Here is a 23,939-nt window from a genome sequence, read left to right as displayed (position 1 = left end):
TGGTGAGTTAAAACAACTTGTCATGTTTACCTAAATCCTGAGTTTCTGCTTGGAGGGACAAAAAAAAAAGAAACCAGGACCCAAGATCCCCCAGCGGGTTTAACTAGAAAGTATGGATGTGTTCCCATTTGTAACTATGTACACAATCCCTTTGCTTCTATTCCCACCAAAATCTGATCCCTGCTCCTTTTACAAGGAGGAATTTCATTTTTAGGTGCTTCACAGCGTAAGCCTGGGTGGGGAGAGGACTGCAAGGCTCACTTAATCTTTTCTCCTCCTTGGAAATTCTCATTCCTGCCTGGCCTAAAACATAAGGATTTGACAGAGGACAAAACACATTTCACTTTTTAAAACTTTTTTTTTTTTTTCCTTTTGAGAGAGAGACAACCTCCATCGTAAAACTCAGTGGGAAAAAAAAGCTCAAATTAAAAGTCATTTGACAACCACCTTGGCTTCCAACAACTGAACAAATAACAGCCTCTTTGCAGAGAGAGGTGCTAAAATCTGCCTGGAAGCACAACAAAATGGTTTTCCACACCTGATTACCCACACATTCACCAACTATTTTCTCCCTACCTAATTATAAAAACAAGGAGGCCAATAATAAGACAGTTTTAAAGTCACTGGAAAGCTGAGCTCAGCTTTCGGTTCGGATGGCTTCGGTTCTTTCTTTCTCTCCCACCTGCCTCCAGCACCTTTTTTACTCCCCTACATTCACCAGATGGTCCAAAACATGCACAGCCAGCCAGGCTGTGGGTCCTCAGTAGTCCAGGGAGATGAGCTGCTGCATCCATCCATCCATCCATCCTTGAAACAAGGGACCCCGCTTCCTCAGGGCCCATCCCCTCCTCTGAACTCACTGCCAAAGGGCAAATCCTTTACCTGGGTCTAGTGGAGATTAGCATGCCCATCATGTCCCCAGACATGCAACCAGGAATGTTCAGGATGAACCAAACACGGGAGAGCAGCTCTCCTCAGTCCACGTACTGGGTCCTTCCCAAGTAAGGGATGTCCACGGACTGGATGATGCGGCCCGCCGTGCGCTCCTCGAAGATGACAATCTGCAGGACACAGGGGGATCTCTGAGTGGGATTCCTTCAGGCAAAGGCTGAGTTACTCTGAGTATTTTTAGGAGGAAAAGGCACATGCTCACAGCAGGGGAAGGAAGCATCACTTAGAGGGATCAATCAGGGCGAGTCTGAACGGTGACGGTGATTCTCCCTCGGCACCACGTGGTGCAGAAGTGAACCAGCATCACATCAGGTGTGTCTTGATTCTCAACTTGATGCAGTGCTTTGAAGTTTAGCTGCCAGTGTCTTAATGCTTGTCAGAGCCAGAGGAGCTTTACAGCAGCACCTTCCCTAATTTTTACAGACCTTAGGAGGTAACACTCTCCCTTTATTGTGCTGGCTTCCAGCTGGAAATGGGTAATTAATATCCTGTACATGTCTGGCTCTTTGGGACGTGGCTCAGAGCAGGATCTTTAACAACACAAACAGGCAAAGAGCAATCCCCCCCTTTCCCCTCACCTCGTTGTCCCCTTTCTTTAACCAGGGCCCAGGAAGGTAGAGAGTTTCCTGAGGTCCAATTTTCCAGTAGCGGCCCAGGTTCTGCCCATTGACAAACACCACTCCTTTTTCCCAGCCCTGGAATCAAGGCAGAACATGGAATTACTGATGCAGCTCTGCTGCCTCGTTAACATCCCCCCAGGAAACTAAATCTGCTTTCACACTTGCATTCTTTCCAGCCACTTTCCACAGGTTTTCTGCTTGCTTTCCCTGCCCAAATCCCTGAAGCCATGAACATTTAAGTAAGCCCTGTTGAACAGGAGTTATCCTTAATGTACTAATTAAAGGGATAAAGCTCTCAAAAATGTGCAATTCATGATTCATCCTTGCACAGGAAACTTCATCCTTTTGAACAGGCTTTATTCCTTCCCAAGCATGGAATATCTCCCCTCACCTCTTTCCCAGGTGACAGAAATACTGTATTGCTGCTGACTGGCATCATTTACAGCAAAGTATTAATGGGAAAGTGAGCAGTAAGTAATGACTGGTTGGCTCTGAGGGAGGGAAGTCAGAGGAGAAAGTTTAATAATACTTAATATCTCATCTGAAGTTCTATGCAGGAGCAGCAATCTTCCACAGAAAGACAACAGGAATGCCAACTCTCATGCCATGGCTATAAAGAAGTGACTCTTTCCATATCACAGAGGATAAAACTAGTCCTTCCTTTATTTTTTGTGCCCATTAGTCTTCTGGTAAATAGAAAATAGCATTTGTATGTCAATAAAAAAGACTAAGTGGTCATTAGCAGCTCTGCAGGGTCAGTATTTTTCATCAGGACAACCACAGACTGAACAGAATTACCTCCCAGCTGGAGGAGACTCTACACCCCAGAATAACAAGACCACAAGAAGACTAAAGAACTACAGAACTACAGACAGAGCTCAGTCACAGCTAGTGCACAAGAAGAGTCTCTCTAATCAGCTTTTGAAAAATCTTGATCAAGAAAAAGCAAGACTTGCCTGTAGCTTCAGGAAAGTGTCCTGTGGCTGTTGCTCTATCCACAGCCTTCCACGGAAAAACGCTGGACCAACAAAGTAATCTGGGACTGAGCTCCATCCAGAAACTTGCTGCAGGCTGAAAGAGAGGGACCCACTTCAGACAGGTGTGTACTGGAGCCACCTGGCTGTGTCTTCATGGTCACAGCACTGGGAGCCCAGCTTGTGGTCCAAGAGAAGGATATCTGGGGCTACCACCAACTCTGATATTTCACAACAACATAAAATACTTTTTACGAGTGACAGGACAAGGGGGAAGGGAGTCAAACCAAAAGAGAGAAGGTTTAGATTAGATATTAGGAAAAAATTCTTGGCTGGGAGGGTGGGGAGGCCCTGGCACAGGTTGCCCAGAGAAGCTGTGGCTGCCCCAGCCCTGGAAGTGTCCAAGGCCAGGTTGGACAGGGCTTGGAGCAATCTGGGAGAGTGGGAGGTGTCCCTGCCCATGGCAGGGGTGGAATGGGATGAGTTTAAGGTCCCTCCCAACCCAAACCAGCGATTCTGTGATAAAAAGCTCTGCTTCATGTTGGCTGAAGTGCCCATCCTCCTCCACAGTGCTTGCTACAGGAAAACCTGAGAACTGACAGGATTCAAACCAGACATTCCTGCCCGGGAGTACAAACACATCCTTCCAGGTTTGCAGTAATTAGGGGCAAGCTGACATTACTTCTTACCTGTGGCAACAATTTGGGAGCAGGGCACAAACAGAAGAGGAAACAAGGAGTGGAGAACTCCACAGGCACAAACAGAAGAGGAAACAAGGGGTGTAGAATCCCACAAAAGCCTTGAGCCTCTGTCAGAACATGTTCCTGCTGACCCTTAGGAGCTGCACCTCTTGGACTCAGGGAAGTTATTGATCCGGTGCAGCCTGACTGCTACTGAATTATTCAACTAAAAGCCTGTGACAGTTCCTTTCACAGCACTCTGCTCCCTCCTCCCCCGTGAGGACTGTAAGCTGATTGTGTTCCAGTGCTGCTGGTCAACAGCCAGGAACTGAGGGCAGTGGGGACTAATCTTGCTTTTATTTGGGCATGGCAGCTCACTTGCTTTAAACGTTCCTCACTGGAAATATTCCTCTAACACCCTGCAGCCCAAAAGGCTGGGAGTTACCCCATCAATACACAACCTTTCAGGCAGCCCCCCAGCACCTGGTAAAATTGTCCTTGGAAATTTCCAAACGTGGACTTTTTTCCTTTGCAAAGCCACTGGAGTTTAACGCTGCCTCTCTCTCCTTCCTACACAAAATGGGGGAGCTGTGATATCTTGGGGGATTGCTCATAAGTTGCTTTCTGGTATTAACAACATCACTGAAGAGTCTCTCTGGATCATGGCCAGAGTCCACAGGGTTTAAACATGCCTATGATTTTCTGTATCTGCTGACAGAGACTCCTTGATGTCCCCTGACAGATTTCCTTTCTTGAATTAAAGCACAATAACATAGAAGAGAGGAAGCCATCTGGATTGTTAATGCACTATTAGTAGCTTTCTTGAATTAATCCACCCCTTGAAGTCTGAATTACTAAACATATCAGCCATACTGGTGATTTCCAGAAAGACCCAAACTTCTCCAACATGTGGGGACCCACCCCTTTGACTAAGCCCTGCTTTTACCTACCTGATCTAACCTGCAAGCTGCAAGGAAATCTTCAAATCCTCCACAGAGTGAATACATTTCATTCTAAATAATGGTATGGATAATCTAGCACTATTTTCTGCACTATTTCAGGCAAATCTATCAGCAAGGAACTTCTCAGTGCAAAAATCCACCTCCCTGCTGTTACCTCACATTGCCTTTCTCATACATTTAGCTGCTCCCTATTAGATTTTGCACTGCTGGTAAACAGGTGGTTTCAAAGGAGGAAGGAAAAAAAAAAAGCTTAAATCCCACAAACCTTTTCATGAAGGCAGGTTTCATCTCCAAACTGTAAATCTTGAAGTTCCTCAAGGGGGTTTTATTCAAGAAGACGTCACCAACTAAGCCTGTGAGAGCAATTGGGGGTAATGAAGAGCTGAAAAACAGCTAAAGCTGATGGATTTTCCTATCTGAATGCAGGGAACAGCAGGGGATGGAAAGCAGCCACATTCTGCAATGGAATTAGAGTCCATATGGTCCCATTGCTCATCCAGACTGAGTGGGGAACATTACTACACTTTGGCCTCTCCATTCTCTCCTTTGCTTCAACTCACCAAGTCATCCAACAACTCCAAGCAGAAAACACTGTTGGCACATGCAGCAGGTGGGGGGTGGTTGGTATTGTTGGGTTTTAGTTTATTTAGGTTTTTTTTAGAGCAGTGAATCAGTCACTTCTCTAACAGGCACAGCAAAATATGACAAGGGCAAGCACTGATGCCCAGTGCTGGTCCAGTGCTTTTCATCCAAGGATCTTAAGGCACCTTAATCAGTAATTTACCTTGAGCACTCTCTTGTTATAACTATTCTCCCTATAGCAGGCAAAGCCTGGGTCCTGCACCTGAGGCTGCCTAAGCACCTCCTCTGCATTAAATAAAATCAATACAGTCACGTGCCTAACTCCATTAATCTATTTTATATAGCTTTTGCATCTAGTTTCCCTGCTAAAACAGAATCCTGGGGTTTCAGCTTCTTCCAGCTCCACAACTGTGTGTGACAGACTTGAGCACTTCAGTAAATTCTGCTCAACAGGATGCAGTTCACTCCTGATACTGTGTGAGTTTTTAAATGGTGTGATTCTCCAATATCAGCCCCCTGGGGGAAAACACAGATTAAAAAAGGTATTTTCCTTCTCTCCCTGTGAAGTAAAATGCTCACAGAGCAAGAGAAAGGGAATCTGAACATCACCTAGGAAACCTAGAGGAGAGCAAGATTCAGTGATGGCCTTGGGTTTAGCTGTACCCCTATAAAAGAAGAATCTTTAATGCAAGGCATTAAGCAGCCACAGCTTTTCACCTGTGACCCTCCAGACAGGGGGTGATGACGTTTTTTGACACATTCCCTCCATCCCACCATTCCCACCAACTCCCAGTCACGTCCAGCACCACGAGAGCTGCACTGGGCCCTTAGTCTGGTGCTGTGCAAAGCACACAGACACTTCTGCAGGGCTTAAACTCAGGAGAACTCTCCAGGACAGTCTGAGAACACAGAACTTAACCCACCTTTCCTCTGCTCATTCAGGGCCAGGCCATAATTGACACGCCCACGGTTCTCCACCAGGAGCTTCAGCTGCCTGAATCCCTAAAAAACAAAAGGAAGAGCATCAGCTGGACCAGCTGTATCTGTATCTGGACCAGCCTCAGTGCCTGGTCAGCAGAGATGTTTCAGAGGCAAGGTGGCACCAGTACCTCTGGCAGCTGCCATTTCTCACTTTACTTTAAAGTTCCAGCACTGAGGAGCTCTCAGCCTCTGCATGGAAGTTTTCTGGGTTTTTTTTCCTGTTGAATTTTGAAGTCCCATTTGGATATCACCCACAGAGCCAGCAATGGAGTTTGACACAGGACAGGCTAATGTCATAAATCCTCCCACAGGCCTTAAGAACAACTGGTGTATCCACCCCCTCACCTGCTCCTGGAGCCACACACAGCTCTCTTGACATGTGTTCAATCAATACATTAGTCTTGGTGCCAGGTCCTGCCAGGGTAACACTGCCCTCAGTCTCCCCTCATTTAATTTGAGACCCAAAAGGTGCAAAAGCCCCCAAACCCTCCTTAAAACCTGCTTTGTGCTAAGGAAGATGAAGCCTACACAGATTTAACCTGCACAAACAGGGTACAGGTACTTGATGTCCAAGGTGCAGCTGTGGCAGGAAGGCTGGCAAATTGTGTGCAGCAAGGACTACAATAACTTGAATTTTCTCCATGGAAAAGTATTCAAACCCCACTTCTCCACCACAAACAGTAACTTGGCAGTGAGATGGTGTCCAATTTGGGTGTAACAACCACTCCCTGCTGTACCAGCTTGTCTGGGGTAGGTGGGAGGTGCCTTCCTGAGAGAAATTCCTCTTTAGTGATCCTGGCTCTGTTATCCACACACTGCTGCTGTGAGCAACCCCCAGCTAGTTACCTGTCCCTCAGGAATGAAGAGCTCCACTGTGTTGTAGTCCAGCTCACCCACATACACAGTGTTAACAAACACCTGCACAACAGAGCACACGAGACAAGAGCAACTTCACATCAATTTGACTATAACCATGTCTTGCACAGGTTACTGAAGTTGTATTTGGGGAGAAAATTCTCTCTACTTGAAACCAGAACTCAGTGTCCACAAATGTGTCACTGATTCAAGTCCAGGTGGGACAAAAAAAATAAAAATAAAATCACAGTATTTCTCAGAATATTCAACATTCTCAAGTTTAAAGATATTTTAAGTTTTAGTAAACTGGAAACTCAAATTTAATTGCAAATGGTAAGGGCTGGGGCTTAGGTGAGAATTGGAAAGAGAGAATCACACTCTTAATCTACAAGTTCACATTTTCCCCCATTTCCTGCCTGGTTTTCCAGACCAAAGCATTTCCATCCCACCCCAGTGAGTCCCAGCTGCCCTTACCTGGGCTCTGTCACGGACGTGGTTCCTTGTGTGCAGTTGGCCACCACCAAAAATGACAGTCTCATAGAGCACATACCCGTAGGACTGCCCAGTGCTGTCGTTCAGATGCAGATTTTCCATGTTAACAGGAAATTCTGACTTAATGGGCTGCAAAGGAGAGGCAAAAGGAACGTCAGGAGTGGTTTCTCAGCACTGACAGGCTCGTTTCAGACAGGTTTACTCTCTGCCACAGGGTACATCTCCCTGGGAGCCTCCTGGGAGCTGCTCCAACCCCAATTCCCTCATGGCTCTCTGAAAGCTACAGCAAAGTACCAGAAAAGGGAGCCAAGGACTTGCAGAACTGGAGTCTCAAGAGAACAGAAGTAGCAGTAAAAAAAAGTGAGATAAAAGATTTGCTTCTTTTACATATTCTTGACAAAACATTCCCCAACCTTCTCCTCGTGGGATAACAAGCCAGTGCACTAATTGCCTTTTGCACCTAAGAGGTGATGCCTTTTAGGTCTGAGATGCATTAAAATAGGTGTTCCTACCTGTAAGAGAGATGGTAACACATCCCAGAGAGAGATGTACTGATGCAACAGGATTGCACCATAGGATGCCTTGCTTTCAATCATGGGAGGCAGAGGAAGAGGATGGCCTGGGGTGCAAAAAAAAAAGAGAAAGATGGAACAATGATTTCAGCCAACACACATTTAAGGCCCCTCCAGACCTTTGGTCCCTCTCCCATCTTTTGGAAATAACCTCCAGCCAACCAACCAACTCCAGCAGAAGGGCCAGTTTAAACAACTCCCTCATTTAACACTGTGGGTAGAACAGTATTTTGGTTCCTGGGTTTATAATTACCTATGATCACGCTGAAGAGTTGTCTGAGCTTGAAGAATTTGGATGTGTAGTCTCCAGCCTCTGTCAGCACAGCATCATAGTCTGGAAAAGCAGCACGTGTGATTTAAAAACATACAGCAGCTCTGGGACAGCTTCATGCAAGAAGTAAAAGCCCAAGACACAATTTTCATGGCACTTTGAGCTGAGTGAATGTCACTAAACAACCACTAATTTGGAGAAGAGCCATTCGTGAAGGAGCAACATACTTTTAGAGACCTAATTTGCACATAATCCAGAATTTCACACAGGATAAAGTCAACAATTAAGCATTTTAACAAAAGGCTGTTGGGATGAAGAGAGATTTATGGTACAATTCGACTTGGTAAAATCAAAAACCAGAATGGTATCTTGGAACATCATCCCTCCCTAAAAAGAAGAGAAGCAAAGTCATCATCTGTGCTGCTTCTGTTTACAACTAATAAGGGGATCCTCCACATCCTGAAATGGGTTTGGAAATAGAAAACACTAATGTAAACCCTCCTGTTAGACAGGTATTTGCTTCTGAGCTCCTTTTTTTATGAGAAGGGGTTCTACTGACCATTTCTAAGCATGTCTCTGTCACTGTCACTAACCCAGGGGGAGTCAGAGCTGCACTCCTACCACAGGCAGGGCAGTGGAAGAAAACTCACCATAACTGGTGACATCTGACTTGTACTCATCAGCTTCCAGAGCCCCATTCATGAAGCCAAAGTTGGTGCCTCCGTGGAACATGTAGAGGTTGATGGATGCTCCTGTTTTGAGGACACTGGCCACGGTGGTCACCATTTCTGCAAAGGAAGGGCAGTGCCAGAGGGGCCACAGACCACAAATCTGGGCTGTAACACTGCCAGGAATTCAAAGCAGACACAAACACCCTGGTCCCTGTCAGGCAGCCACCCCTGTGCAATTACAGTGATTTGTGTCGTGGTTTGTATCTTGTACTGACACTTTGGGACACATTCATACATTCAGATAATCCTCTCCTCTAAGTGAAAAAGGGTAAAGGTCATGGACTCCAGCAGGAATTTTGCTTTTAAGCAGAGGAGTTCAAAGTACTACTCAGCCAGACTCCTAAACTGAACACACTAATGACCCAATTACAAAGACAATTGCAGGAGGATAAGAGAGTCATTAAAACAGTCTTATATAGCTCTGTTTTCACTGCACTTTAGATGCCCTGGAGGTTCTGGAGCTGTTGGTTTATTTTTTTTAGTACTAGTCTTCCTAATGAGCTTTTAACCACCAAGAAGGTGCTACACTTGCAAGAGGATTAAATTCACCATATTCCTACAGGAGGTAAAATGCTCCCCTGTCTGCAAGGACAGAATTTGGTGCTCACCATCTGCATCAAAGACATAGTGAGGGCCTCCCCAGTTATCAAACCACCCAGTCCAGTACTCCATCACCATCTTTGGCTGATCTCTCTGTGTCAAAAAGAAAAACAGAGTTAAAATGCATTCAGGGCAGGCTTGCACTCACTCCTGTTTTCTAGAGAAGCATTGTTCAAATCCAGTTCAGTGAAATGGTTTTTACAAGAGTGTTTTCTTCTCAACTGGCACAGACAAAAGGCAGCTAAGGAGCTCTGGCCATGTGAGGAACAAGATGCTGTGGGACACCAATGCCCAGAACAGGCAAGCAAAGCTTTGTGCCTCTGCACAAAGCAAAAACCTCAGCACACAATCAGGTGAGACCAAACAATTCTGGACGCTGTTGTTTGGTAGAGCTGTAGCAAAAAAAAGACAAACCAACTGTCACTGTTTAGTTTCTGCTAGAAATCCACATTTATAAATGTCTGCTTACGTGCCATGCCACTGCCAGCTGAGAGTTTGCAGGTGCAGGGCAGGCAGTGCCTGCCAAGGTAGAACAGCAGACCTTAGCTGTTAATGCCTTTTTAATGCTGCATATGGTGTTGGCAGGGAAGAATTAGCCTTTGCAGGAATTAGGTCTTCATTAAAGGCTCTGCACACAGAGCAATTGCTTTCCCATTTGTCACCCCCTGCCAGCTCCCTTAGCTCCTGCAGAATTCCACCCAGACAGGACAACATGTGCTGCCACTCCAGCCTCGTGGGCTTCATTTCCAGTCAATTTTGCCTTTTATTGGATAGGGGCTCTACCTGATGCCACAGGAATTGGCCAGGGTAAGTGGCATTAAAGCAACTTGTATTTCATTAGGAGAAAACAACTGCCTGTAATCACCTAAATGTTCCAGGTATGGAGCAGCTCTTGGAAATACATTGAATCAATCCATCCCCAGTAAACCAGTCACAGAAGGAATTTTATCACCCTCTGGAACAAAAGCCCATAACAAGGAAAAGATAACACAGTTTAATAATCCCTAAAAACATGAATAACAGGCTTCCTATCTTGTAATTAGTCTGTGGCAAAGGAGGAGCTGCTTTTTTGGGGCCATGTTGCATTCATTTGGTGGGGAAGGTGCCACCTTCTGTTCATTTGCAGGGTTTGGGGAATTTTAGAAGACCTAAAGAAGGTGAAAGCACATGCAGCAGAGCCTCTTCTGCCAGTACAGGAAAAGAAAACAAATGCAAAGTGTAGGATTAAACATCCAGCAGCAAGGCTTCCTTCCACAGCCCAGGAAAAAGCCAAGGAAAGGGGTGAGAAGAGAATTGATTGGGGCTGGAGGCAAATGTCAGCTGTTCACATCCTTCATTTGGAGCAAGGAGAGCAAAGGGAAGAGGACAGAGGATGCAAAGAGAGAGACAACCTGTCATTAAAACCAAAACTTGCTGTTCCCTCACTACTCCCTCATCACAATCAGGACACTTTTCACATCAAGTGTTCATTAGGCAATTCCCTCCCTGATTCACCTCTCTGACAGCACAGGGGGTTAAAGATGCTCAAGTGACACACTAAAACTTCCTCAATCTACACTGAAAGAGGTATTGGGGGTGACTGCAACACCCATGACACTGCACCCTGAAAACTGCAGCAGCCTGCAAACACCCTCCTGAGAGCAGCCACAGCAGCAGGGTAAAGGAGTTTGGGAAAAAGATGATGGAACTTCAGGAGAGAGATATGACAATTGTGAACTAGGATGTTACTGAGCATCCAACCCCTAAGAGCTACACACAGGGCACAGCTGGATGGAAAGGTGCTGGATAACAGCACAGTTAAATCCTCCTTCACTGATTCCAGAAGGATTTGGCCTGATGAGAAGGAAGCCTCAAATCAACACACAAAGCCCAAACAATCAGTGCTTCACTTCTAATGCTGTCCTGGACAATCTGCATGAACAATGTCTTTCTGCATCTTACCTGTACTGTGTCCAGATATTTCAGTAGCCCAGGCTCCAGTTTCTGAAAGTTAACAGTGGCCAGTGCTATTAGGAAAAGAAAAATGTATTAATTCAGACTCATACAAAACGTGTACAAGACCATCTCTTTAGGCATTAGCCCAGCACAAGCTCAGGGGGAACTGGAACATCTTCTGAACCACCAAAATAACCTCCTCAGAAATTTCCCATCAAAGTCTTTGCTTGGTGTGCAGAATCCAGCTGGACCACAGCACACAGTGGAATCCTTGCAGGACATCATTTAGCTCCAATGTTCAGAGCTACTAGAAAGAGAGAGCATCAGAGCAGCTCATGGGGTGTCACAAGCTTTAATTAGAGCCTGTAAAGCACATGGAGATCCTCAGATAAAAGGCACCACATAAAGGCAAACTTATTAGAAAGTCCTGTGTGGATGCCACACTGATCTCCCAGGCTTTAGCTGCAGGAATTGCTACCCAGGCAATATCCTACAGCTTGTCATGTCTGTGGGGGTGAGCGAGAGGAACCACAGGACAAGTGAACCAGAGAGAACTGGAATTGGAAGAGTTTTCTGTGCTTCTGCCCCGTGCAGAGCAGGGAAACCAGCTGTGTGTGCTGCAGGATCTTCAGGCCCTGCAGTGGGAACTCCTGCCTGCAGGACAGAAGACACTAATCTGGGATCAGTGTCTCAGCCCCTGGCACACATTTGAACTATTTTCATCCTCTTCTAGCCTGTGGTCACACTGATATTTCTTCCAACTTTGAAAATGCAGGAGCAGTGATATGATTCTGTATTAAAAATCAACTTCTTACAAGAGAGCTGGGATCAAGTCCAGCCCCAGTTGTGTCAGACTGAGCACTTCAAACAGAATATTTACAGAAGAAAAAGCTCACTTCTCACTATTTATACCTTGATTTTAAGAGGCTGATCTATGTACTGTGCTGAGCTAAAGAAACTGGCACAGAAAACATGAAGGGAGAACAAAACAAAACGTGGGTTTAGCACTGATGTAATACATTAGTTGGCAATCCTGAAGGAGAACAAGCCCAACTCTGCTTTTCATGCAGATTAACAGCACACCATGAAAATGGAGAGTCCCCAAAGCCCTGCTGATCCTTCTCACAGGATCCCACATACACACCACTCCCCACCACGGTCCTGGAGGGACACCAGAGGCTTTATTTTGTCACCCATGAGCCCCAGAAGGGCTGTACCAGGTCAGAGCAGAGCCACCCAGCTTGGAATCGTGGAATGGTTTGGGTTGGAAGGGACCTTGAAGATCATCTTGTCCCTGGGCCATGGGCAGGGACACCTCCCACTATCCCAGGTTGCTCCAAGCCCCATCCAGCCTGGCCTTGGACACTTCCAGAGATGGGAAGTGATCCTGACTCTCCTTTAGCTCCTTCCTACCCACCCTGCTGCTGCCCCACTTGGAGCCTCAGTTATTCCACACACCTGATTCCTGACATTCTGACTCTGATGAGCAGATTGTTGTGACATCCAGGAGTCAAATCAGTATCCAAGAGCTCTCAGCATGAACACACCAGAAAAGGCAACTCCAAACAAGAAGGAGCTCTGAGGCAGCAAAGATTCCCTCAGGAGATGAGGGCTAGGCAGGAATTTCCACACCAGCCCTTCTCCTTCCAGCTCTCTGGCAGGGAGAGAGTGACTCTGTGTGGTCACAGCTGAAAACTGCTGCACACCCTAAAAACCCAAATGAGAACATCACCCTTCACTTACTGAGTTTGTCCCTCTCATACTGTCATATAAAAACAAGAGGAGGGAAAAAAAAGAGAGGAAAGTCTTCCCCTTTAACCATCTCCACGGTTGAGATTAGAAAATTAACGTTATTTCCGACTGAGTGATGACAGGAGCACTCCAAGTGTGCACCCTGCTAACACTTCATTCAGGGAAGCAACTCCTCAGGCAGGCAATGGGAACACAGGAGAGATCAGAGGCCAAGGACAGAGTAAATCTCAGCTGAAATGATCTGGAAATCAGAGAATCAATGTTACACTGTGCCCCAGACAGTCAGATTTTAGGGCTTGGTGGAACTCAAACAGCTGCACCTCCATTTCTTCACAGGGAAAAGGAGAAGGGTGGAAGCAGCATTTTTAAACTTTAACAGAATTAATTTTTTTAAAAGGGAAAACAGCCATCCTTTGGCACTGTGCACATCTGATCCCCTCCTTTACCTGCCTAAGGCTGCTCACCCCAAAACAAGCTTGCTGAGGAGGTAAAGCTGCCCCACAAACTACTGGTAAACTTACAGAATGTTAGAATTCAGAATCAAGCTTCTGATGGACTTTTTTCTTCTCTTTTTAATTGCAAAGCAGCTATCTTAGGAATAAGTTACTACTGCTAGTAATTGCTGAGGTCCTTGTTTAATATACATTGAAATGAAGCAATAAGCAGTATTTTCAGCCTTGTAATCTGGCAAAATAACAAGAAATGCTGGGTGCTGCCATCTCCTGAGTCACTGGGAAGTACAGATGGCCAATCCTGTGTTGTACCTCACATGGAAAAAAACACCTAAACCTTTCTGGGAAGGGACTGGGCTGGACAGAACACACTTGGTGGGTGCAGCTTCATGAATGAAGTGTCCTGTTCTCCTTCCAAAGCCATGTTCCCCAAGGATCACAGCCTTACCTGGTCTCTACCAGCACATACCTCCTTCCACCAAGCCAAATGACAGCCCATTCTTGTTGTCTGAGGTCATCAACAGTTCCACAATCCCTCTCTTTAGCAGGGCCTAAGGTAAAAAGAGGAAAAGCCACTGTGTCAATACACCTTCCCCTTTGGGAAGGCAAAGGCAGTGCACTCAAAAGAGTGAGATAAGGACAGGGATTTGAGGTTTTGTGTGAGTTATGGGTGCTTTTTGATGAGTTTTTCATTCCAGGAAGATTGCAACTTGGCCATACATGCTAGATGTGAATTAATCACCTTGCCACATTCAAAGCCCGAGGCCTGAACCAGAACAAAGAATAAGAGCCCCACCTCACATCAGATCCCACTCCCACCAAAAAGGAATCCCTGCAAATCCTGCTTTCCCACATTTTCATCTCTAACCACTCCACTCCACTTCCTCGGGTGCAAATTGCACACAACCCCAGAATGTGATGAAAGAGCACTGCAAAAATACACCCACAGGCCTGGCAAGGGGATCTGTCCTGACAAGTCTGGGGAGCAGCCCAAGCTCTTTCCTCCCTGAGCCATGGAAAAGCAAGGATGAGTTTGCAGACCCCTCCCAGAGTCTCTGTAGCCCATTTAGGGCTCTGAAAACCATTTGTTTGGCATTATGTCTGTAACTTGTTGTACATACACCTCCTATTTAACCTTGTAGGCAAAGTGACATCACTCCATGAGGTGGAGTTGGTGCAGGAGCAGGCCCAGCTCTAACAGATTAACACTCCTGCCACGGGATTTATTTGCTTGAAGAACCTCTGTACACCTTGAGCAACAGGACAACCTGAGCCTCAGGGTGAAGCTGAAGTACCCAAAAGGTTACAGAAAGATCTGATAAAGCTGTAGCAGGAAACACAATTTATAGCACATACACACTGGAGGGGTGACCTCCCTCACATGCAGCAACACTCTTAAGCATTCAGTGAGAAGAAATTAAACAATAAACCTGTTAAGACACACTGCAGATCTTGTTATCTGCCTGACTTTGGGGGCAAACAACCAGGTCAGACTGCTGTGAGATCCACCAGGATAAGCTGTCCTAGTGGGCACAGGCCAACTCCTTATCACCCACTTAGAGGCAGGAGCCAGGGCACAGTCTGATCTCTTTTTGACAGGGGTAAAGGAGGCCTTGGGCAAATTAACCTGCCTGATGCTGAGCCCCAGATTACACAAGTTTAGGGGTGTGCTGGTTCACATCAACCTTCCTCCCAGGAAAGTCAAAAAGAGAAAACTTTATCTAATGTCATCTAAGAGAAGCAAAACAGGACCCCCCAAGAGGAGCTTCTTCAAGACCGGCTATGCAATGCAGATATTCCCTATTTCCCTATCACCCTCTGCTCTGGAAGACATAAGAACACAGGCTTATCAGCACTGAGAGGGCCACGTGCCTTCTCTTCCACTCCAGGAAGAAACATCCTGGGAAATGCAGCTGCATTAGGGACTGACGCTTTCAAGAGTCTCTGAAGCCACTCTCAGAGTTATTCAGAAGAAAGAACACACTCTCAGGAAGGTGGTTTAGGGGCGAGATTGAGCACAGAAAGAAGCAGAAGTGCCACCATTACCATTTTGACATAGGTCATGTAGTTGGGGTCTTTGGCGTAGGAACCGTATTCATTCTCCACTTGCACTGCAATGATGGGACCTCCTCTCTTGTACTGTGGGCAGCAAAAGGGAGTTGTTGTTCATCATGATTTCTAATCCCAGGGAGCAAAATCACAGTGGCAGTGTCTTGCAGGAAAGATGTACCAATCTCAGATGGACTCAGCTCCACCCTCCCATGCTCCCAAACAGACACAGACAACTACAGCCCTTGCTGGTTCCTAGAACAAAACTGGTCCTTCTGTCACTGCTTCAGCCTGCTGCAGTTACACAGAGCCCACACCCCCTGGGCAGTCAGTGCCCACCCCTGGGGAGGGCAGGGGGTTGTACTTGCCTGGAGAGGGACAACAACACGCATCAGGCGATCGAAATAGGCGTCCACGGCCTCCGTGAAGCCCTTGTAGGTTGTCCTCAGCTGCATCTCTGGGTCTTGCAGCAGCCAGCTGTGGAAAAGCAGCAAACAGAATGTGTTCCAGTCTCCTGCCCAGTCGAGATGCCAGAGGTAACATCAGCCACAGCTGGGCAGGAATCCCTGGTGTTCCTGTGCCACACTGGACAACACCAGGAGTGCCAATGACACCCCACCAGTCACACTTTCAAATCACCCCAGGCTCCAATTGCCAATCTCTTCCCCTCTTTTTTGTTCTGCACTTCAGGCCTAAACTATTTCATAAACTTGCCCAAATATTTCAAGGGCTAACCTTATCTCTCTAAAGGTTACTCTGGAATTCCCTGCATTCCCAAGGGCGCTCTACAACCAAGTGCTCCTTCATAAAGATCCCAAACATGGCTCAAAACAAAGCTTCCAGTCATTGTTCCCATTGTTTCTACTTACAAGACTTAGTTCTGTTTGGGTTTAACACAGAAAAGGGCAATTTGTTGAAGAGCACAACAATATAGTGCTGTAACCATTTAAACAGAGTGAGCTTGTGCCTTCCTTGTCTCTGCAAAAGGAGGGATTAACTAATGTCCTTCCAGAGGCCTGAAAGACTCAACTCCTCTATGCTAAATGCAGCTCAGCAGGCTTACAAAATCATCCATAAAATGGGAATAGCACCGTTGCTCTTTATCAGAATTTTTAATCTGTCTGATAAAAAAACACGTGGGTGATGTGACAACACCTCAGCTCTCAGAGCCTCTTAGAGCAAGCTGTGTGCTTTAGGGGAAAATACAGAGTGTGCTTTAGGGGACAGTACAACAGGAGGCTGGAAAGTTATGGGTCTTTATTACTGCCACCCATTAATACAGATGTTCTAGCAGGACTTTTAAAATAGATCTGAGATGAAGCAAATTCTTACACCAAGCTGCAAATACTGTTCACAGACAGCCAAGGTGCAACAGCAATAGATGGGTTCCCCCAGTTTTGTTTTCTTGCTGTAAGCATTATGCCATAACACAATTATCATTTTAAAGATAAACACTCAAAAAAAAAATTAGAGGAGCTCAGTAAGATAATGAGTATTCACCCACTTTGGGGACACAGAAAATAAATATCCCCATCCAGCAGCCAGCCATTCCAAAGCAATTCCTTTGAAGGAGGCTCAGCTGTATGATCAGGGAGTTGGGGGTTTTTTTGTCCCAAATGCTTCCCTCAGCTGAATTATTTACACACTTACCTGGGCAGACCACCAAGGTCCCATTCTGAGCAGATATAAGGTCCAGGACGCAGAATCACCCACAGCCCATTTTTAGCTGCCAGGGAAAGGAAGGCCCTGGAGATATAGAGAGCAGCATTACTGTCTGCCTGCAGAATCCCTGCTCCACACACTCCTAATATTCCAAGCACCATGAAATTCAGGTACCCAAACCAGCAGAGAATTGCTTGATGAAGCAATCCAACTACGCTGGATTGGTGCTAAACCCATTAAGTTCCCAGAACTCCAGAAAGCAGAGGGAGGAATTTAAGTCCCCATTGCCCGAACAAGGTACAGCTTTGCTTCAGGAGCTGGAAATGACATCTTCATCCAGACCCCCCCCACACACCCTCCCACCAAACAGGAGTATTTAATAGCAGAGCTGTCTGTACCACATACTCTAGATCCAGGTTTTGACTGAAGTCAAACTTCCCTCTTTGCTGCTCGTGGAGGTTCCACGGCACGTACCTGAAAGGCAGAGTTAGGGCAGGGGAGGTGAAGGATAATGCAGTCTGGGATGCTTAGAAAGAAAAGCTGAGGCCCCACTTCTCTTTTTTATGTCTTTTCTCACAATAAGATGTACTGATAACATTATGACCCGCTGGAATTAATGACAAAGTCCCCCAGAGGAGGGGAGATGCTGTGAGGAACTTGGACAGAGCCTGGGGAGGGAGGGCACTTACGTGGTGAGGGTGTTTAAGCCACAGGCTTTCATTTTAAGCATCCGATCTTCCCAGTATTCCCTGGGCACTCGGAAATAGTGCATGGAACCCCCAAATATGCGGAAAGGCATTCCTTCCAGCAGGAACTGGGAGTTCTCTGTCTGCAAGCCAAGGGTCCTTCCCCACAGCCCCAGAGGGGTCAGCTCACTCCAGTTAAACCTGGAAGAGAGAGAGACACGAATGAGCATCCTGGGGAAGGGATGTGTCCCCCTAGGACAGGCTGCTCCTTCCACCTCACCCAGCAGGACCAGCCCTGACCTTCCTGCTCCTTAAGTAAACCACACTCTTTATCACACAGAGCATATAGATTGCCCAGAAGACTATAAAACAGTTGGGAGATCTTCCTAAGATGTGGATTTGATATTCATTTCACGAGCAGCTTCCATCCTGAACGCCCCAAGCCACCCTGCCACACTCTACAGCTGAAATGCAGCCCTGCTCAGGCACAGAGCATGGAATTCACTTGCTGAAAACACAGAATGGGGAAGCTTTCACTCACAGTATCCACAAACACTTCCATAACTTATGAAATTTAAGATCTCCCTGTCTTTTAGTGGATGGCACACAGTGGCTGACTTCCAGATCCTTGTTCCCACTGCAGTGTTGCCATCCTGAATGTCTTGTGGGCTCTGGTATCTTCCAGTGCAATGCATGGAAAAAATAAAAACCCCTCACCTGTTCCCTGTGAGCAGAGAACCTTTTCTTTAATTTAATGAACCCCCTGGATTATATTCATCACCAAGGAAAGACTAAGTCAGCTGTCCCCACAAACTTACCTCTGCCCACATGGCTGTTATTAACTCCTGCACGTTATCTGCCAAAAAAAGAACTGGAGCAAAGGAGACACCAGTCCCTCAGCACTTACCAGGGTGAGCACTCACACTGTCACAGCTCCATCAGGTCAGTTCCTGCACCAAGTTCCCACTGCCTTACAGACTCCCCAGCTCACTTTGGCTGAACCAAGAAAACATTTCATCACCAAGCCCAGCTCCAAAGCAGTTCCACTGCCTCCATCAGACCACCCCAGTTGCACAACTCTGAATACACAGAGTCACACAATGGCAGCTTGTGTTCAGAGCCAGATGTGAGGAATGAATTCCCAGCTCCAGAAAGCAAGAGTGACCCACACATTTGGGAGAAACATCACACTGAGAGAAGAGAGGAGCACCTAAGCCTTCAGCTGTTGGCTACACTATGTGTAAAGCAGTTATTAGCAGAGGGGGAGGATGGCTCAGAGCTCATGGGATTGCAAACCAGCAGCCTGCAGTGACTGCCTGTCCTCTGACAAGACAAGAAGACTACAAAGGAACTAAATCTAAGATTTCCAGGGCACTGCACGGGCTGGCTGACAAGCTCAGAGGGTACCTGTGTAGCACAGCATTCTCACAGGGCTCTGAAACAGCCGGCAGCAGGCAGGGGTAGTACCTGGAAAAGGAAGCCAGATTAGATATTCACTGCCTTCAGTCAACATTCATTGCCAAACCATTCACAGAAACAGTGCTGAGCAAGGAGACAGTGATGTATCCATTCAGAACGTGGTGTAATAATAACAGTTTATGAAGATAGTGCAGCTCAAAGCAGGAGAAATCAGTGCAAAATACCAATCTGCCATATTTAAAGGGTGACTGCCTGAGTAGGACCAGGATAGAAGATGCTCAGCTACCCAAGAAAGTGGGGACAGCCAAATAATGATGTGAGGCTGGGAAATGGCAGCATTGCTCCCAAGGAATGACCAGGAATTTCAGCAGCAGGAGAGGAGGTTCTCAGTCCACCACAGGACATCTGTGGCCACCTGCCCTTCCATTCTGCTAGAACCATCCCACACAGATTGTAACTTCAGCAATTCAGATCCCAAAACAGCAGCTCCATCTACTTCTATTTCTTGCTGGCAAGTCTGAGGTGGAAAGCTCAAAGGGGTCTGGAGATGCAAAACTTCAATTTTTAAAGATTAGGTTGGAAAATATCTAAGTTTCCCAGTTGTTTCTGAGCTAGACAGAGCCCTAAATTACCCTGCACACAGAAGTACTGCAGACTGTGCCAGAATGAAGGCTATGCTCAGGAAGCACACACAGCCAGATAAAAATAAACTAATCACTTAAGCTCATCTTCTTAATCCTGGGCATAACTAACTTGGCACATTTCCATCAAGTTTCCTGTCTTAAAACTCCCCAGCTCTAGTATTTTTTCTCACCAAGAAGGACTGGTGGGAAGCTCCCAGGCTCCCAATATTTTCAATGTATTATCCTAGATATCCTGAAATCACATCTCTTATTAGGATCTGTTTAAGTAACTTCAGAAAAAACACTTGTGTGACTCAGCAGAGCTTCATTCTGGAGCAATCCAGAGTTGGATTGCCACAGTTTAAAATCTACCTGGGCTCTGTGCTCCCTCCTGAGAGCAATTTATAGCTCCCAGGAGGTTTTTTTCTCACTTCTATAATGACAGCACAGGTTGCAAAGAACTTTTTTCGCTTTGCTAAAGGTTACTGGCCTATTTTGTCCCTCAATAGCCATCCCTGGAAGTGTTCCAGGCCAGGTTGGACGGGGCTTGGAGCAACCTGGTCTAGTGGAAGGTGTCCCTGACTGTGGCAGGGGGTGGAACAAGATGATCTTTAAGGTCCCTTCCAACCCAAACCATTCTGGGATTCTGTGATTTCATCTCTGCTTCAGGGAAGTCTCCTTTTCTTTTTGCAAAAAATATCATTCTATTACCAAGCACCCCAGAACTGAGACTGTGAAATTGGGATGGACAAGTTAGTCCTTAATGAAACGATCTGTGTTTATAAGATGGAATTTGAAGTGCAAAATATGACACATGGAATAGGAAAGTCCCAGTTAACTTCTGAACCAGACAGCTGTAAGACACAAACCTAGATGAAGTCCTCTCTGCAAAAGAGGCTTTGGTGTTGAACCACCACATTTCCAGAACAGCTGGGAGAAAAAGCTATTGCAAAAAAAAAAAAAAGTCATACCAGGGGAAAGAGCCTGGAGACCATTAACTCGCTTTGCTGATGCTACAGGATGTGCTGCAGAGGACAAGGGACTTTGCAGCTAATCCCTAAGCTCCACTGGACCTGCCTCACAGGGCTTTGCTGTTTATTCTGGGCTTCCCCTTGGCCACAGGAAAGTGAAAGCTCTGAGCTGCCCTTGTTCCCAGCTCATTGTCCTGCCCCACAAGCCCCCAATGCCCATTCACAAGGCTGGGGTAACAATCACCACATTTTGTAGCACAGTTTATTCCCAGGTGACCTGGACAATGGAGATAAACACCATGTACCAATGGATACAGTGTTTTATGGACACACTCTACAGGAGACAGACTCCCCTGCCTTTATCAGGTATTGGTTTGCAATAATCCTCTCTAAGAACCCACGTGGCACAAACCCAGGGCCAGCTGTAAAAGAATTTTGCTTCTAATTATGCAAAGATTCATCAAGGCTTTTCCATAGCTCTGAGCAGTAACTTCTGACTACGAATTTAGGAACCCATTATAAAATAACCAAGTGGCAATAAATAACTACATCTTCCCTTGCCTGTATATTCCACCTCCATATATTTCCATGTACATTTCCATGTATGACTCCAGCATTTCATTGTCGGGAAGAGCTCCTGTCACTTGGAAGCCCCTGTGCACCTCTGGCTGTAATAGGGGACACGCTCGTCCAGGAAAGAGCATCACCCCCAAAATGAACCCCCAAAACACACGGGATCAAAGCTAGAACCTTGAATAACTTCTTGGTATTACAGGTGGGCTCCAGAGGAACAGCTGCTGGCCTGGAGTGTGCAAACAGGAGCAGAAGAAGGAAGATAACAGGGTTAGACAGGAGAGGTGGGCACGGCCCCTGGGCATCACACTGCTCCATCCATGGGGCCACCGGTGATATGGGGACACAGGACGGGGAGAGCCAGACCCAGAACGGGCTGGAGAGAGGGAAACAACACTGTGCGAGCACATCAGGGAGAGCTCCAGAGCTGGGTTAGATCCGCGGGAGCGATTGATTTGCAAAGTGCATCATCCATCAGCACGGCGATGATGTAAAGCCTCTCCGGAGCCAAGGTCGGCAGGAGAGCATTTGCCCAACAGAGAACCTGATTTATGGCGCTGGCAACGGGTCTTCCCCCAGCCATTACTTCTGGAGACGGACAAGAGCGGTGGGTATCAGGTGCAGCGTTTATTTAAAGCTTTAGGTAATTCCGGCGCGGCCGCAGCGCTGCTCGCTCCGCTCCTTCCCACGCTCCCGTTCGGCCGCAGGAATGCTGATGGGAGCGGGGGTCTCTGATCTCTCAAGAAGTGATTCTACCGTGCCTGGCCCCCCGCACGTTAATCCGCCGGCAGCGCGCGGGGAGCGCAGCCGTTAATTACGTTAATTCCGTTAATAACCGTCCCAGCCCCCCCCCCCCCGATCCCATCCATCCATCCATGCGCAGTTCTCCCGCAGCCAACCCCATTCCCGGCGGGCAGGGCCTGCTCCCAGCAGGGCACCGCCACCCTCCCAACCCCTCCCCGCCGCCACCCGCGGGGACCCCCCGCCCGCCCGCCTGCCCCGCCGGGGGCGCGACCCCCGCCCGCCTCCCTCCTTTCCCCGCGCCCCGCCGGGGTCTCACCTGCGCAGCAGCAGCCACACCACGAAGAGGAGCAGCGCGGCGGCCCCGAGGCGGCGTTGCCGCCGCCCTCCGCACGGCCACATGGCCGGGGGGACCCCGCCGAGCCCACCGGCCCCCGGCCCGCCCGGACCCCCCGGGCCGCGAACCCCCGACCCGCCGGGCGCGCACAGCGCCCGCGCCCCGCCCGCCCGGCCCCGCCCCCGACCCGGGGCTCGCACGCCATTGGCCGCCCGGCCCGCCGGGGCACGCCCAATGGGCACGCCCCCGCCTCCCGTTGGCTGCGGATGCCGCGCGCGCGCGGGAGGGGCGGGGCCTGCGAGGGAGCGGGGGAGACCCCCGGGAGAGACCCCGGGGGAGAGACCCCCGGTATAGAGAGCCCCTGATAGAGACCCCCGAGAGAGACCCCGGGAGTGACCTTGGAGAGGGACCCTCAATAGACACCCCTGGGAGAGACTCCGGGGACAGACCTTCGATAGAGACCTCGGGGAGAGAGAGAGACCCCCAATAGAGAGACCCCCGATGGACACCCCGGGGAGAGACCCCCAATAGAGAGACCCCCGATGGACACCCCGGGGAGAGACCCCCAATAGAGAGACCCCCGATAGACACCCCGGGGAGAGACCCCGGGGAGAGAGACCCTAAAAGAGAGATCCCTAATAGAGAGACCCCTGACAGAGACGTCGGGAGAGACTCCAAGGAGAGACCCCCAAGAGAGTCCCCGGGCAGGGACCCCGGAGAGAGACCCCCAGTGGAGACCCTGAACAGGGACTTCAGGGAGAGACTCCCCGACAAACACCCCCGCGGAGAGAGACCCCCAGGAGAGACACTGGAGAGAAACTCCGGGGAGAGACCCCCCCCTAGAGACCCTGCAGAGACACCCCAGAGAGAGACCTCGGATACAGACCCCCAGTAGAGAGAGACCCCAGAGAGAAACCCCTGGCAGAGACCCCCAATAGAGATCCCGAAGAGAGAATCCCGATAGAAACCCCAGCCTGAGACCCCAGAGACCCTGGCCAGAGCCAGGTGTTGGGCCAGAGCCCCCCAGGGCAGCTCTCCTGCCCAGGCAGGGGGTCTCCCCGGGGGCAGGGGGCTGTTCCTGGCTGAGCCCCAGGTGTTCACACCCTAAACTGCCCTCTGCCCTGCGAGAGAAATTCCCTTTGCACAATGTGCCATAAAACAAGGGAGGAGACACCAGGGCCTGCCAGGAACAGCCTCCTGCTGTGCAGAAACACTGCATCAAAGAACACCTTTGCCCAGACCTGCTCTAGTGGAAGGTGTCCCGAGATAGTCTTTAAGGTCCCTTCCAACCCAAACCATTCCATGATTCTGTTGCTAATGCTCTGTCATCTCCCCTCCCTGCCAGGTACTGCTGAGAGAAAGAAGGAGCTGGTTGATTTGAAGATGTTAATAAAGACATTAACTAAAAAACCCTCCAGCAGAACTATTTTGCAACCCCTACTTCGAAAATTCCCTGATAGCTCTGTTT

At 48.0% G+C, this 23,939-nt stretch overlaps 1 protein-coding gene across 1 annotated transcript; it reads right to left on the bottom strand.

The window, feature by feature from the left end:
* Positions 1–338: 338 nt before the first annotated feature.
* On the bottom strand, positions 339–22,581 carry GLB1L2 (galactosidase beta 1 like 2). Its single transcript, XM_027721005.2, has 19 exons — positions 22,454–22,581; positions 17,811–18,008; positions 17,527–17,595; positions 17,110–17,205; positions 15,828–15,936; positions 15,457–15,549; positions 13,880–13,961; positions 11,213–11,277; positions 9,280–9,364; positions 8,591–8,728; positions 7,923–8,003; positions 7,610–7,716; positions 7,080–7,226; positions 6,597–6,668; positions 5,693–5,771; positions 4,453–4,540; positions 2,528–2,642; positions 1,530–1,646; positions 339–1,061 (listed from the first exon to the last, which is right to left on the bottom strand). The coding sequence occupies exons 1-19, from the start codon at positions 22,534–22,536 to the stop codon at positions 975–977; spliced, it is 1,911 nt and encodes a 636-aa protein (XP_027576806.1). The 5' UTR covers positions 22,537–22,581; the 3' UTR covers positions 339–974.
* Between the last annotated feature and the right edge of the window lie 1,358 nt (positions 22,582–23,939).

Source organism: Pipra filicauda, unplaced genomic scaffold, assembly GCF_003945595.2.
Source record: "Pipra filicauda isolate LSUMZ 115617 unplaced genomic scaffold, ASM394559v2 scaffold182_size1470994_pilon, whole genome shotgun sequence".
In the NCBI taxonomy this organism is placed as follows: domain Eukaryota; kingdom Metazoa; phylum Chordata; class Aves; order Passeriformes; family Pipridae; genus Pipra; species Pipra filicauda.
This window is presented reverse-complemented; position numbering and strand designations above follow the sequence as displayed.